General features: G+C 47.6%; 1 protein-coding gene across 3 annotated transcripts in view; it reads right to left on the reverse strand.

The window, feature by feature from the left end:
* The window catches only part of PTPRA (protein tyrosine phosphatase receptor type A), a 132,461-nt gene that overhangs the window by 71,346 nt on the left and 45,572 nt on the right, over nt 1-15,543 (reverse strand). For 2 of the 3 annotated variants that reach the window (XM_075499486.1, XM_075499487.1), the window contains one exon: nt 21-92. The exons of the other annotated variant lie outside the window; for it this stretch is intronic. In XM_075499486.1, the coding sequence (XP_075355601.1) occupies nt 21-92 (72 nt within the window). The remainder of the gene's footprint in view (nt 1-20; nt 93-15,543) is intronic. 3 annotated transcript variants of the gene reach the window in all.

The following is a 15,543-nucleotide window of genomic DNA, read 5'->3' on the forward strand; positions in this document are numbered from 1 at the left end:
TTAACAACGCTTCTTCCTACCTTAATTATCATGAGCAAATCGTCCACCTGCATGTCATTAGGAGCCCATAAAGGTTCTTCCAGTGGTGCCCCCTGCAAACAAACCAAAAAACAAGCTTTTAAAACCAAAGAGTTAAAATTCACCAACTGCTTTGGAAAATAGTATTTTTACTGCCTCCAGCAAGGTGATTCCAGTTCATTTTACCTATATGCAAAATGCAGCTTTTCACTATTGCTCATGCTAGAGACACACTTGAAAAAAATGAAAATAACTTAAATACAAAAGGCAAAATCATGGGAGTTTCCAGGGTGAAAAGTGCTTTTGGACAGAGGCAGCAGCAGGTGATTACAGGTCAGCAGCAGCAGTTACAAATGAGAAGACCCTGAGGTTCACAGCTTCGCTTGATACGTACACTGCTGTCTGGGGTAAAGTAAAGTTTAGGAGCTAGAAGAAGTAGATAATTTTTATCGTAGCGAAGGCATCATATTTGCCTTGAGCTCCTACGAGTGAGTATTTACCCAGACACAAGCAGTTGGGGCATTTGAAAAAGCGGTTCTGTGTATGTTCATTTATTCCCATCCCAAGGAAAGAGGTCAGAAGGCCACATGGCGGTCACCAGGGCTTCTGATGGCCACGTACCAGTGAGACAGTCACCAGCTGACTTCCCCAAGCCCAAACCTCTCTGGATACAGACTTTGGCCGTAGGGTCAAGTGCAATCCTACAGGGAACAGGCTGAAGCTTGTCCCTGCGGTGCAGGTGACCGGCAGTGATGTTTGTGATGTTCTCACACCCCTGCGCAAACCAGCCTGCCTCCCCACCAGCTCTCGGACGTGGGTTCCTCATTCCATCAGCAAAGGGGCTCACAGTTCACTCGCGAAGTCGAGACTGTTCCCGGCTGATCCCCACTTTTACATGACAAGCCAACTCGCTCCCACTCTCTCCACCTCTGTTCTCCACCCCAAAATATTTTTTACCTACATCAGCTTTGAGACAGCAGCGGGCTCCTTGCAGGAGTTTGCAGAACCAACCCCTCCTTCACTAATCCCATCTTCTGGGCTGATGCTATAAAGTACGAAATTAGAGACCTGAGGCAGTTCTAGACTTAAGAGTTGAATATATTTAACCAAATTAATATTTTTTTCCTATCGACATCTTTTCTCCCCAGCCTTGGGCAGGATGCGACCCAGCCGTCTGCTCTGTCGGTGCCAAGTAGCTGCGGAGCTCAGACATAATCCCTGGGTGATCTCCTCGCTGCTTTTCATCCTACTCAAGTGTTGACTCGAGCACTTGTTCAATTAGACAAGTCTCAGCACTTCAATCAGATGGGCGCACAAGGCTGAATTTTTACCTCCACAGAGAAGAAAAAATCTGACGTAGTCAAGTGTGATAGAACCAGGAGCTTCAAAGCAACGAGACCTGGAGATCACGTCTGCTCTGAAGTCTGCCAGAATCACTGCTTAACCCGAGCAGACCACCAGCAACCAGCAACTTCCATTCTAAGAGAAGTTGAGAGAGAGCAGATTAAAAAGACATTGGATCTGGCAGGGAGGAGAAGAGCTGGGTTACTTTCCTGATATTTCTTTTTTAAGGCAACCGGACAAGGGCTGAGGCATCTGCTTTCTCTTGTCTCTGGCTCAAAGTGAACAACCCACAGAGGTGCCGAACTCGCTGGTCCCCCCACATCACCTGCATTTCCTTCCTTACGATCCAGCGTTTCCCGACACCTCCCAGCAATGCTGCTGTCCCGGGGCAGAGGGGACTGGGGGCTGCAGCAATGCAGTCCAGCCCTCAGCCTGTCCTCTCCTCCCCGTGCAATGGGAATGAGGTCCCTTCGTCCTTCAGTTAGCTAATATGCATTTAAAACAAAAGGGTAACTTTTACGGGACCAAATCAGGAAGCTGGCGTAAGCAACTGTGCTGTCAATATTTTCATGGTCAATTTATTGCTTCATTCACAAAGCTGCCAGGTTCAAAACACAGCCTCGGACTGTGCTGAGAAGCGCAAGAAAAGTTGGAAGACTTTGCATTCACCTCCAGCTTTAGAAAGCCTTGATGGAACGAAGGACTCCCCCTCCCTGCCGTTATTAGCACATCTGAGAGTTAAAAGGGAATCAGCAATGAAGCTGAGTTTTTACAAAGCTTGGAGCAAGACACATGCAGTGTACGCTCACGGCTCCTTCCAGGATGAGGCCAACATCTTGCTGAAGGAAAAACATACACTGGAAGGTAATGAAAAAAAAGCAAATGCAAAGGCAGAAATGAAAACAAGAGAACTGATAAAAGCTTATAAAAGTCAATGCAACACGTTTGAATGGGTTTTAGAGCAGGCTGTGTCTTCAGATGGCTGTAAAAACAGATCGGTACCAGAAGAAGAAAGTAATTCATGATGCATGACTTGCAGTGACTCATAAACCTCGTTCCTTTTGACAGGTAAGGAGCACGGTGCAGGCAAGCACTCAAGTCGCTCGAGTATGTAAGAGTAGAAACATCTTATGTTATAAATACTTATACGAATATCTTACACCCACATCTGTTCTTAGAAATTAGTCATACGGCCTGCGCGTAGAGGAAACACGATTGCCAAAGAGCAAACGTACGACAGAACTGAAAGGAGGTGGCATGTCCCACATTTGGCTTATTGAGCCCCGGCCACACACAAGCCTTTCCACTCATCTGCCGTGCCCTGACCCCACCGTGCCCCAACGTGCCAGCAATGTAATCCGCTTGCCAGATAATCCTCCAAAAACACGGTATCCTGAGGATCCGGTGCAGTCAGCTGACTGCGGTAAGCCGTGGCAGCAACCCACCGGCCTCGGGAACAGTGTGATTACTATTTGTAATTATTGTTTGTGTATGTTAGTTGTATATGTTTAGATGAAAGCAATTTAACCAGGTAGATGTATAAGCTGTTACAGCAGATCAACAGTAAGGAAGGCACGCTGGCTATAGGAAGGAGCTTCCATTCTCTACAGCCAAAATTCAGTTTTCCAAGTCCGGCAGCATTGGGAAACCCAAGATTGACCTGATCCAGGTATTTCTGGACAATGCTGTAACATCAAGCTACTTCAGAAAGAGCTTCACTTATGAAAGAGACCCTGGGACTCAGCAGCCAAGTGTCTTCCCGTATGGTGCTGTGCCAACAGATTAAAGACTCCTTTGCAAACCTTGCAAGCAAGGTGAAGGAGAAGGTCTACCTTGTGCTCTCGTATTTTAGATTCACAAGTCAAAGCAGTTTTATTGGTAAGAAGTCAGGTGAATTGGTTGTGTTTGTGTTTTTATTTAAACCAAGAAATGGAAGATTAAGAGCTGCGTGCTTGCAAGCTCACCTGCAGCCTCCATCCCTTGGAGATGGATGGTCCACCGACTGGCAGAGCGCAACTTAACGTCAGGGGAGAGTTCGACCACGCTTATACCTCCACAAGTAACAGAGGCAGATTATCTTGCAGAGCTTGGGAGCCCAAAAACTGCAGCTCAACTGGTGGCTTCCCATCATCAAACAGGAAAATGCTACAGATGGCGAGTTAACATGCGTGGGAGTGAACAGCTCCTAGTAATTCAGCGGCGTCCAGACACCTCAGCTGAGGTCAGGGCCCTATCATCAGTTATGAAGAACTGTAGGATGTTCCTTCCCTGAAAAAGCAATTACATCTGCAAACGGTACGTACAAAAAGATGGATGGGACCATGAGAAAGGTGCCATTCCTTGGTGTTTCTTCTCTCCCAGAACAGCTCAAGTAGAAGGTCAGTGACCACACTGGTAGGAGAGCCCAAACCCAACTCACAGCCTGGTACCCTGTTTTACCCGCTACGTTAAAGCTGCTAAACCTCTGCAGCCAGGCTGTGCCACTCGCCGTAGCAAACGGGCATACTTAAAGTCATGGGAATGAATACTTTGGTGGACATGGTGGACCAGGAGGAATCCAAAACGAGAACTTCACTCAAGCTGCACATTTCTGCGCTGGATCATCCTGCTCACTATGGAACAATTTTACAGCACAACACCATTTCTTTTATAAAAACGAGGATACAAGCTCACAAATGAAGAGGGCTCTTTTGGAAGAACATCGCTGAGAAAGTGCTTTGGGAACGGCTACACTAGGTGGGACTTCAGACAATGACAGCAGGTTTGTTAATCGAGAATGTTAATGGTATAAAATGTTACACACAAAAATGTTCAAGATTTGGGGTTGGAAAAGGTGGCCTACAGTTATAGGACTCCTCCATCTCTTATCAAAATAATTAAAATACAAGTAAGGCACGTATTAGTTGGCTAGACAGCCCCAAATCCCGCCGCCTGTGTAATCCACCTGAAAGCCAAGTGTATCAAGGCAAATTAAAACCGCCTTTAATCCATGCAAATCTCAGCACAGGAATCTTTTATTCCCTTACCTCCTGCCATGAGTTTAGTCCTGCCCCACACCCCTTCCTGCTGCCAGAGCTGCGGGAGCAAAACAACACAAAGCTCCGTATTTTAGTAACACGGAGAAGAAATTTTGGACCTTTCACACATTTTGGGGTGGACGCAGCTTTACGCTTCCCCGGTTGGGTTGAGACGGAAGCCCGTTCCACCCGTGCTTGGTTTAATCACATGTATTGACACACATAAATTAGGGCAATTTGCGCATAAATTAGGCAGCGTCATTATGCTAATTGGGATGGTATGATTGTGCCGAGCGTGTTTGCAATCTGCCACAATCCTCTGGGACAGCGCTGCGAGTGAGCTGCTGCATCTGAAAAAGGCCGGCGCTCCACCGGCATCCCACTGCGGCAGGTACGACCCAACGCAAGCCCAAATAACGGAGGAGAAGGGGTGAGGAGACCTGCTGAGATTTGCTTCGTCTGAAATGCTGGTTTCTTTTATAACCCATAATGCTACCCTCAAAAAATAACTCTGCTTCCTAAACACTGCATCCTAACCTCACTTGTGATGCATGGAACAGGTCCATCTATAGATGGGGGCAGAGAGAGGCTGCTAGAAAAATAAACCACCACGGTGCAAACACCAAGGTGCGTGTAAGACAGATAAAGAGCAGGAGACTCAAATCCCCTGCACTTTGCTTTATCAAACCTAATGCGAAGAGACGAGACCTTCTAGCAGCCTTCCAGTACCTGAAGGGGCCTACAGGAAAGCTGGAGAGGGACTTTTTACAAGGGCGTGTAGTGATAGGACAAGGGGGAATGGCTTTAAACTGCAAGAGGGGAGATTTAGATTAGATACAAGGAAGAAATTCTTCACTGTGAGGGTGGTGAGACATGGGACCAGGTTGCCCAGAGAAGCTGTGGATGCTCCCTCCCTGGAAGTGTTCAAGGCCAGGTTGGACAGGGCTTTGAGTAACCTGATCTAGTTGAAGGTGTCCCTGCCCATGGCAGGGGGTTGGAACTAGATGATCTTTAAATGTCCCTTCCAACCCAAACCATTCTGTGATTCTATGATTCGAAGTCCTCACAAAATCCAGAGCTGCTGCACTTTACTCCTTCCAATCTCCACGTGAATTGCAACAGACGCCAGGATGCTCGCCGGGATCGGGGATGTATCACAGAGTATCCCTGATGATCCCTGCCCTAAAAGAAAAAAAACCCTAAATCTTACCAATTGAATGAGCAAGGATAACGGAGGAACAAATAAACTGCAAAGCGACAGCTTCTCCTTCTTGAGGTTCAGTCAAATAGCCATACACGAGTAGATCTACCTAGTGTAGGTAATTACCAAGGCAGACCTTCAGGGTCTCTTACCAAAACATAGATTTTTTTAGATATCCTACAGGTTTTAGATATCCAAATGCCTGCAGGGCCGTGGCCGGTGGCCCTGTGCAGAGGACGGTGTTGCGGAGCTGCCGGTGATGTTCAGCTCCAGCTCCGTGGGCTGAGGGTGGGTCTGGTGTTGCACCGCATCTCCCTCTTCCTTATGGGTACCAAGGGATGCTCCTGAAGTCATTCCATTTTCTACCAAACCTGGTCACTAATTTAGCTGCCAAATGGGATCATTATGATGAAAAATCCTACCTGCGGGACTTGAGCTCTCTCCCTTCAGAGGGAATTCGAGCTCTGTTTATTCTCCAGGATCCAGCCAGGAGTTTTTCCTCCAACAGACGTGCTGGCACTTTGCCTGGCTAAAAAACACACAGCAGAAGAGCACCAAGCGCTAACTTACCACTAAAAGCGTTAAAAAAAATCAACTTTGGGCAAACCATATGGTAACACTCACTGTGCCACAGGTGAGAGCAAATACAATACACTCTGTACAGCACGAAGTAAAAATAATGAATTTTCAGAGAATAACGGTGCTTAAATACCAAACCAGGCCAGGAACAGACACCCAGGTGAAAGGTTTTTAAGGCCTTCGACCTCAGTGTTCCTGCAGTTTTGCATTTCTTTGCTGCTTCGACCTTATAAATATCAAGAGATGGTTTTTACAGCAGCACCCAGAAGCTGCCCGGCTGCAGCACGGGGACACGCCATGCCCCGCAGACATCCCAGGCTGCAAACGTTACAGAATCCTGTGGAGGTACGTGGAGGATCGACGATCAAAGTCACAAACCCTGTTTACAAGCAGGCACAGCGAGCACCCTAAACTCAACTCAAGGCAAAGGAAGCAGCGATAAAAATGAGTTATTGCAGGAAAGAGAAAATGAAGGTGAAAGGATGAAAATACTAACAGGGCAGGGGTACACGGGAATGGGGGGATGCTCCTTAAGCAGCAAGAGCAGGGAGGAAAATTGAGCTGCCCCAGCTGCGGGGCCAAAGGAATTAGCAAGGCACGAAGCCAAAAAACCCACAGCCAGCTTCCTTCTGCTCTTCTGCAGCTCCCCTCGAGCACATGTGCCTGGGTGGTGGCTTTTTTTCCACCCCATCTTTAAGCAGAAGCCCCCCCTAAGTAGTTTAGCAGTGAAACCAAACTCATCTCTCCCTCCCTAAGAAGTAATATGGGTACTGGCATGGGCCAGCATCAACGCCTTAGCGCCCGGTAATTCCCAAGCCCCTCCAAACACCGAATGCCTTGTCACAGCAGCAGCTTTAAAAACTCCTCTCTCCGCCCTTTGGTGAAAATTAGTTTAAGTCTGTCACCAGCAGATCAGTTTTGGATTGCAACTAAGCCCAGCAGATCAGTTTTGGATTGCAACTAAGCCAAAGCCATATGAAAAAGTTTTGTCCAAAGATTCTCCATACCAAATCCACATCCCAAGCACAAATACAGGCTGGGCAGAGGATTGAGAGCAGCCCTGCAGAGAAGGACTTGGGGGTGTTGGTTGATGAGAAGCTCAACATGACCCAGCAATGTGCACTTGCAGCCCAGAAAGGCAACCGCATCCCAGGCTGCATCCAAAGCAGCGTGGCCAGCAGGTCGAGGGAGGGGATTCTGCCCCTCTGCTCCGCTCTGGTGAGACCCCCCTGCAGTGCTGCGTCCAGATCTGGGGTCCTCAGCACAGGAAAGACATGGAGCTGTTGGAGCGGCTCCAGAGGAGGGACATGAAGATGGTCAGAGGGCTGGAGCACCTCTGCTATCAAGAAAGGCTGAGAGAGTTGGGGTTGTTCAGCCTGGAGAAGAGAAGGTTCCGGGGAGACCTTATAGCAGCCTTCCAGTACCTAAAGGCAGTGTACAAGAAAGCTGGAGAGGGATTTTTTCAAGGACATAGTGATAGGGCAAGGGGCAATGGCTTTAAACTGCAAGAGGGGAGATTTAGATCAGATATAAGGAAGAAATTCTTCACTCTGAGGGTGGTGAGGCACTGGACCAGGTTGCCCAGAGAAGTTGTGGATGCCCCCTCCCTGGAAGTGTTCAAGGGGGTTTGACCAAGCTGGTCTAGTGGAAGGTGTCCCTGCCCGTGGCAGGGGGTTGGACTGGGTGATCTTTAAGGTCCCTTCCAACCCAAACCATTTTGTGATTCTACGAAATCAGTTCAAAAAAGGAAAACACAAAATAGGAGCTGGCCTCACCATCGGTTTGAACAGTTTCTTCTGCTAAAAAGGGAATACAGCAAGATTTAAAAACCAAGTTCAATAAAGTTATTCTTCACTGTTTTATTTCCCCTTAAAGCATAAGACCTATTTGGTTTTGTTTCCATCACAAACAGTTTCTTTAATTGGGACGGGAGCACAACACGGGGACCCGGCGCGCGAAGCTGCCCTGGCCCCTGCCAGCTCTGAGTTAATGGCACAAGGTGCTGATCTGCCTCGCTACGGCAATTCCTGTAATTCAAGTCTGGCAAACAATTCTCAGTCTGAAAATGGGACAGCATCCAATCGTTATCTCCTTTCTTGTAAAAAAGAATTTAAAAAATCCAGCCTATTGACTCTACCTGCCTATTTACTGTACTGGCAGTACCACCACGCAGGCATGACAGCAACAAATGCCGGCAGTTCTTGTAGTTTTTGCCTGTTGATGTTTCTCCTTTCATCCCAGCAAAAAGCATGTCAAAGCTAAACGAGCAATCAAGCGCAAAGAAAGCATCTGGCTGCTTCCCTGACAACTGAACAAGCCGGCAGTTTTCAGAAGGTAAAGCTTTCCTACGCTTCTAACTAAGGCAACTAATTTTACGGTTGGACTTGCTGATCTTAAAGGTCTTTTCCAACCTAAATGATTCTACGATTCTAATATGCAGTCACCTTAATTTTGGTGTCAGTGCTTCCATACATCCTCACTAATGCTTCTAACCTCCATTCATCTGTGCTAAACCACCCTAGGATTTCCATCTCCCAAAATAATTTGTTAAAGACCAAAAAAAAAAAATCCGTTTTCCTGCAGCTGCATTCATTGTGGACCTATTCCACTCCAGCGCAGACACCAAACCCTGGCTAAACACAGGAACCCAGCGTACCACGCACAAACTTACGGGAAAGGGGGTTTTTTTAACAGTTTTGCTCACCGCGACACACCTGATAAGAGCCTGCAGCAACGACACACCCAGAGATAAAACAGACGGGTTCAAATCTTCAAAACCCCATTACGCATCCTGAATGAGGAGGAGGAAAACAAATACCTAAAGAAAACATGCCGTGTGTAACAAGACCATTTCCCTTGGCAAATCTTCCTGCTTTCCTTTCCTCGCCATATTTGCGTGCACACGTAGAAATCGTTCCCTTGCATTTTCCAAGTTACCTTCTGACTCCACTCCCGTGGATGGGCTGCAAGGGCTGTTGCCCGAGACCCGGTGCAGCAGCACGTCCAGGAGCACCCAGTAATCTTCTCCTGGTGCTTACCAAATTTAGGCCTCACGGTTTCTTAAGAATACTGGAAGATGCAAGGAGACAGGGCAAAGCTGTTTGAAAAGAGGCATCCTTTACAAATTGAAGTGATATAGTTGGGAAAAAAAAGAAACCCAGGTGTGCAGAGGTGGCCACCCACCCCAAGAGCCACATCCTGGGAAGCCAGCGAACGCACAACTGTATGCAAGAGGCATTCATCACTGATGATTTGATAGTCAAATATTGGCATATGGGCCGATATGGATATAAGTAGATATGTAAACAAGCTGTGACCCTACCTGAACGCATCTTGGGAGGGCACATCAGTCTTCCTGAGCTCCGTGCCAGGGACGCTAGAGCTGCTGAATGCATCGTACACAGGGCAACGCGCAGCCCAGCCGCTGAGGTCTCATTTCTTACCCAACAAAACATTTGCCACCTTTTTATTCTTCTTCTTCTTTTGACTTCCTTAATGAATAAACATACTTACGAAGGAGGGGAAAAAAAACCCCAAACATTCGCACGACTCAGTTGTCCTCTGCGCAGCCTGGGTTTGCTAGGAGCAGCTCGGAAGGGGCAAGGAGACATGATTTTTAGCAGCGCAATGGGGACACGAGCTGCCACGGGGCAGATGGTGTGGCAGAACCACGCACGCTACTACGAAGGCGATTTCTGCCGGTGGCTGGAGGCTGGCTCCGTTTTCGGGCTGTTGGGACACACAACTTGTTTGCAGGAGGCTTGGCTGTACCCTATACGCTTTGGGAGTGAATGAACACAGCAAACTGGCATTTGTGCTTCCCATCCCTAGATTCCCCAAATGTTTTGGAAAAAAAAATCCCACACCCCCAATAGGCTGTTTCTTGCCAGCTCTTGAATTCACGAATTTCTATGTCTAATGAAGGGGATACATGGGCTACTCCTTACCCACACGCCAGCCCCATACGGCAAATGCAGCCACGCACCTTATTGCCACCTCCTGCTCCGCTCCCCAATGCAAATCACCACGATGGAAACCTCCTCGTTCCTGCCGGGAGACGTTTCAGTTTTGTGACGCACACACTGGGTTTTCCCCCCCATCGTTTCACCAAACCCCAGCTCAAAGACTACCAAGTCACCGGGCAGAGCTTTAGCTGCTCGAAGGCAACCAGGAGCTGTTTTTAAGGCAGATCCACGCAATGCAGTTTGCATGATGGAGGCAAACAGTGATTTTGGCTGCGATTTTCCGTGCACGCAGGCGGCAGAGCTGGGGCAGGAACACCGAGCGACCCTTCAGGAAGCAACCCAAGAAACAAGCTCCAGCCAGATTTCTAAAAATGGTTATAGCATCAGACAGCGATGGGATGTTCTTCATTCCTCCGCACAGATGGATTTCTGAGCTTTGGATATAAATACAACATTGTTGTAGCTGGGATATTGTGCTTTTCTCCTCCGGGTCGCAAGTTCAGAGCTACAGCAAGTCATGCTTCTCAAAAAGCAACAGCTCCTTTATGGCCTTCATTAACACTTGTATTCCCCAGGGCCTTTTTTGTTGGGCTCAGGGTTAATGCAACAGCCCTGGCCCCTCTTTGAGAGCTGGTGGTCTGCGTCGTGAGACCTGTTGTCAGTTATCAGGACACCCCGTTACACACCTCTGAGGCACCCCGACCCGGTCCTGCTCCGGTTGAACGTCAAACAAACCCTCAGCAGACCCGATAGTGCAAAATAAGGCTTTTAACGCAAGCGAAAACTTAACGGGGCGGGGGGAAATTAAGCCACAGCGGCAGAGACCGAAGGAAAAAGGGTTTACACTTCTGGCACTAGCACTGCACCACTTCAGTGTGTTCATGGAGGAGTTTCACCTCCAGGCTTGACTATCAGGTTCTGATTTTAGATTTGCTGTCAAAATAAAGTTTGTGAATAAATCCACTCAATTTTACATAGAACAAGGACCTATCAACATTTTTTTTTGCTTATATTTATTTATAAATGGCTTGAAACAACACATATAATAGGGTTGCCCTAGCAGTAACTCCAAAAAGGCAAGGGGTAAGGTGCAAACACAGGCTTTTATTTCTTGTGGATTGCTCAGCACTTTGCACCATAGAATAACGTTGGCTCTGCTGTAGCTTTTAGGCTGGATAAAATTCAGAGTTTTGACCCCTTCCCCCCCACCAAACACCACTGAAGTCCATGGTGACTCAGTGGACCTAAGGATTGGGAGAATTACAGCACAAAATCTTTACGTGCATCACGTTTAAAAGCATTAAGCGTCTCATTAAGGGCGCTATTACATTACAAAGGGGCTACAGGGCAAGTTTCTGGAGACGCAGCCCTGGAGGAGCTACCTCCTGCTCTGCACCACCTAAATTCCCCCAAATAGTCACAGACCCCAGACCCAATCTTTTTCTGCAAGAGTTTTGCTAGAGCTCTTGATGTTTCTGTTCGGGGGATACAGTGGACGGCAGGACAAAACCTGCGGGACTTATCATGCCGGTAGCAGGATCCCTGCAACGCTGCACGAGGAGTCCTACCATGGGAATTTTGTAACCTTTGGACGTATTGGAGATGGAAACTGGAGCCAAAAGTCATGGACGAGACCTCCTCATGGATGGAAAATCTTTGACTGAGCTGTGGTGCCAGATGTTGCGTGCAGCTGTGGGGCTTCGCTTTAATCCATCACGGTGATCTCCTGCAGTCTTCAGACGACTGAACGCAAGAGGGCTTGGCTTTCTTCAGGGGTTTCTGTTTTGTTTCATTAGTGGAGACCCTGCTCCAGCAGTAAAATAAGCCGTCTGGTTCTCTGGAAGTCCTCTCTGTACCACCGTATTTTTTGTTTAAAAATACAAAATGCTGTTTTAAATGGTTGGGTTTGGTTTTTTATTTAAAACCACACATTTGCAGTTCAAATTTGCTCACGTCCTTCACCCCAGCGAAAGCAAGCCTCCAACCAGGACTACCTCTCCACACAGATATCATGTTCCTACCTTAGCTACCATGATTTGTTTGATACGATTCATTACCTAAGCTTTAAAAGAAAAAATAAGCAGTGCAGGTGCCAAGTACTCAGCCCGCACCAACGCCGCCGGCATTAGTATCGCAAACTCTGAAACCCCGGTGCAGACAAATTTGAAAGTCTCTAAGTTGTAAATACGATGGCTGGCAGCAGCTACATCTTCTAGCGCGGGACCAGATGCGGCTTTAGGCAGCCGGTGCAGCTCTCAGCATCGCACCCGCCAGGCTGGGACGCCCTGTGGTCATCACCAGAAGGAACTCCTACCTGTGGAAAGCCAACTCAAAGGCTCCTGCCCCATCCTCCAGACAAACCCGTGGAGGAATGGCGTGCGGGAAGCACGAGGGTGACATTAAATAGCTGATTTGCATAGAAGAGGCTTCTCTGGCAGGACTAAATGTGGTTTTTTTCCCCATAGATCATGCTCCTTGCTGCATGAGGCACCAAGGAAGTGAAACCTGTTTCTGCAGATCATATGATGGTCAGGCACTCGGTGCCTGAGATGATCTTCCAGGCTTGGAAGCAGGAGGCACTGGGGCAAGAGCAGGAGCTCGGCTTTGCCTCTAAGCCCAAGTGTAGCTAAGGCACAGTCTCACCACCACGTCTGATGGAGACCCTTGAGCAGTCAAACTTATCCCAGCTGCCGCAGGGTCCAGGACAGCGTCAGAAGACCCTGCGTGTTGATGGCTCCAGCCTACCAGGAGCATCAGCTGCAATAGGCATTAATAAGACAGGCTACAATGAGACATCTAAATCTAACTCTCAAGATACATAGCCGCTCTTTCCCAAATCCCAGACTTTTCACAAGCCTAAGGAAAAACAAAGAAATCCATCTACCACCTCTTAGGGGAGGTACGTGCTCCAGGTAAAATAGTCTCCTGGGAAAAAGGAGATTAGTTTTCTTTTTCTGTTTCCACTACTGGCCTGCAGCATTAACAAACCTAAATTGCTTTACCCTAATCCATCCCTGTTTTCCTTACCATCCTAAACCTTGTTTATTCAAATGAAGGTTTTGCTGCAGAAACTTCCACCGGTAGCAAAATACTATTCTACGAGCAAGCGTACACACGGGGTTTGACTCTGCATACATGTAAATCAACAGCAAAGCTTCCAGCATTTCCAGGGTACAGGTTTGGCAGCAGCTCCAGCTGGGACTAAGTGCACTTGCATTCCCACAATACCATAACAAAACAAAATTGAGACAATCCCTTCCCTATCTCCAATACTCAAAGCATTAGCAGGTTATTTCTTTTATTTTGCTTCTAATAAATGAGAAAATGATTTTCAGGGACTTTTTCCCTGATCTGAACAGCTGTTTCTCCAATGTTGTTGATATATGCAATAAACTGGATGCTCTCTCTACATATGCTGTTTATTCTGGTCGAATTTAAGTCAGGAAACTGCCATACTTTCGAGCACGTAAGTGCCAGCAAAAACTGAGAAGAATTCAAGTGCCAAGATGTTACGGATATCATATAGCTGACCTCAAAGATGCGGAGGAACTTCTGGGCTGAATAAGGGTAAAAACTGTGCTCAGGGGGAGATCCCTACTTCCATGCAGGATGGGGAAGCTCCAAGAAGGCAGGTGGGGAGGAAAGGACCTCCTGGAGCCGTGCAGAAATATTCTGGATTATCCCAAATGACACATGGCAGCTGTAAAAGCTTTCTAGGGGGTAAGAAGGCGATGCACACACACATTCAAAGCTGTTCTTCTCCTCTAAGGCTGTATCATTTAAACAGGAGAGCAATGGTGGCTTGGAAACCCTGCCCGCTCCTAAAGAGTTAAAATGTAGTTATGGAGACTGGCATGATTAAAATTCTGGTAGAGTATATTTAAATTACAGGGAAAGCTAAGCTTGTCCAACTGGATAGTCAGACCGCAAGTTCCGCCAAAAAGGGCTTTGATTTTCCAACACAACACCCGAAATCCTCTTCTGCTTTTATAAAACGCATGTGGAATCATGCTCCCTATTGCACAACATGGCTTGAGGAATAATTCCAGGTATATAGGTATAAACCAGAGGTCATCGCTCTGGAAGGGCTGAGAATTTCACCGGCAACAGAGAAGAAAGACGAGCCTGGTCCCTGGTGGCAATGCTGCCCTGAGAGCTACCCACAGCGGTAGCGCTGACCGACGCAAGGCCACGGGTGGTTTTGCTCAACCACGGCACTCGATGACAAAGATCTATGAGCAAATATCTGAGAAAAACACAAAAACTATGTGGCTTTAGTGGCCAATACAACCAAACCCAGGATTCATTTATTGGGTATTTTATTCTCCTTTTCCAGCCAGTACTTTCGGGCTGCGAGGTCAGCCTTATCTCAGGAGTCAGCTCAGAGATGGGAAGTTGTCCACGCATTTTGTGTCCATGCAGCCTGTTTACAAGGAGGTCAGCACACCTTCGAGGGCTTCTTCCAAATGCTTAATTTTCATAAAGGTGTTCTCAGTTCACTGAGCCTTCTCTGAAATATATTGCTGCTCAAAAGCCATCTCGTATTATTTCCGTATCCTTGCATTTCCCCCATGCTGCTCTAACGCTTCCAATAATCGCCGCTGCTTCGACACCTTTTCTTTTCTCAAGTCCACTGCTTTTGCCAGCCGTATTTTAAAATACGCTACCAGGGTAAAATAAAACCTGAATGCATTTTGCTTAGCCTGCGACAGGCAGGTCAGCACTGGGAGGGGAGATGCCCTCGCAGCGAAAGGCATCCTCTGTGCAGAAGTCACCACGTGCTTTAGCTGTGCAACTGGATTAACATCCAAACACACCGTACGCAGGAGCTCCCAGTTAATACTCCCGGAGGAGACTACATGCCACGGCGTCCCTTCTCCACTAAGGGAGAGTTTAAAGCTGGTTTTATCAGACCAGCTTGTATGGGATCCAGGAGCTCCCAGATTTGGATTATTTTCATAAGGAAAATAACGTGAGCTCTGCCACGGATCAGAGCACTGAGACGTGGGGCGCTTGAAGCCATCCTGCCCTTCGCCATCTCTGCCTAAACGATCCCCTCTGACGCTGGCGTTTTTATTTTGCTACGTCTACACCTCAGACAAGCAAAAATGACTATGCAAAAATGACTGCACATGGTGTACGTCTATACATCAACAGACCGAGCTGCGCAGTCACCACTCCAGAGCCGACACAGGAACGATCTTGCAGCTTTATCCCACGCGTTTGTTTTAAAAGCATTGCTGATTGACAGGAGCCAGTTCAATGGACTCACAGGAAGGCGAGGGCAGGAACGGGCTGAGAACAAGGCTGCTGCTTCACTCCCGACAGCAGAAAGCAGCACACACCAACCATGAGCTGCTTTTGTTTTACATCTCAAAAAAAAAAAATCCACCATCGCTTGCTCCAGGACTAACAACCG

This window comes from Mycteria americana, chromosome 4, assembly GCF_035582795.1.
Source record: "Mycteria americana isolate JAX WOST 10 ecotype Jacksonville Zoo and Gardens chromosome 4, USCA_MyAme_1.0, whole genome shotgun sequence".
NCBI classification, from domain to species: Eukaryota; Metazoa; Chordata; class Aves; order Ciconiiformes; family Ciconiidae; genus Mycteria; species Mycteria americana.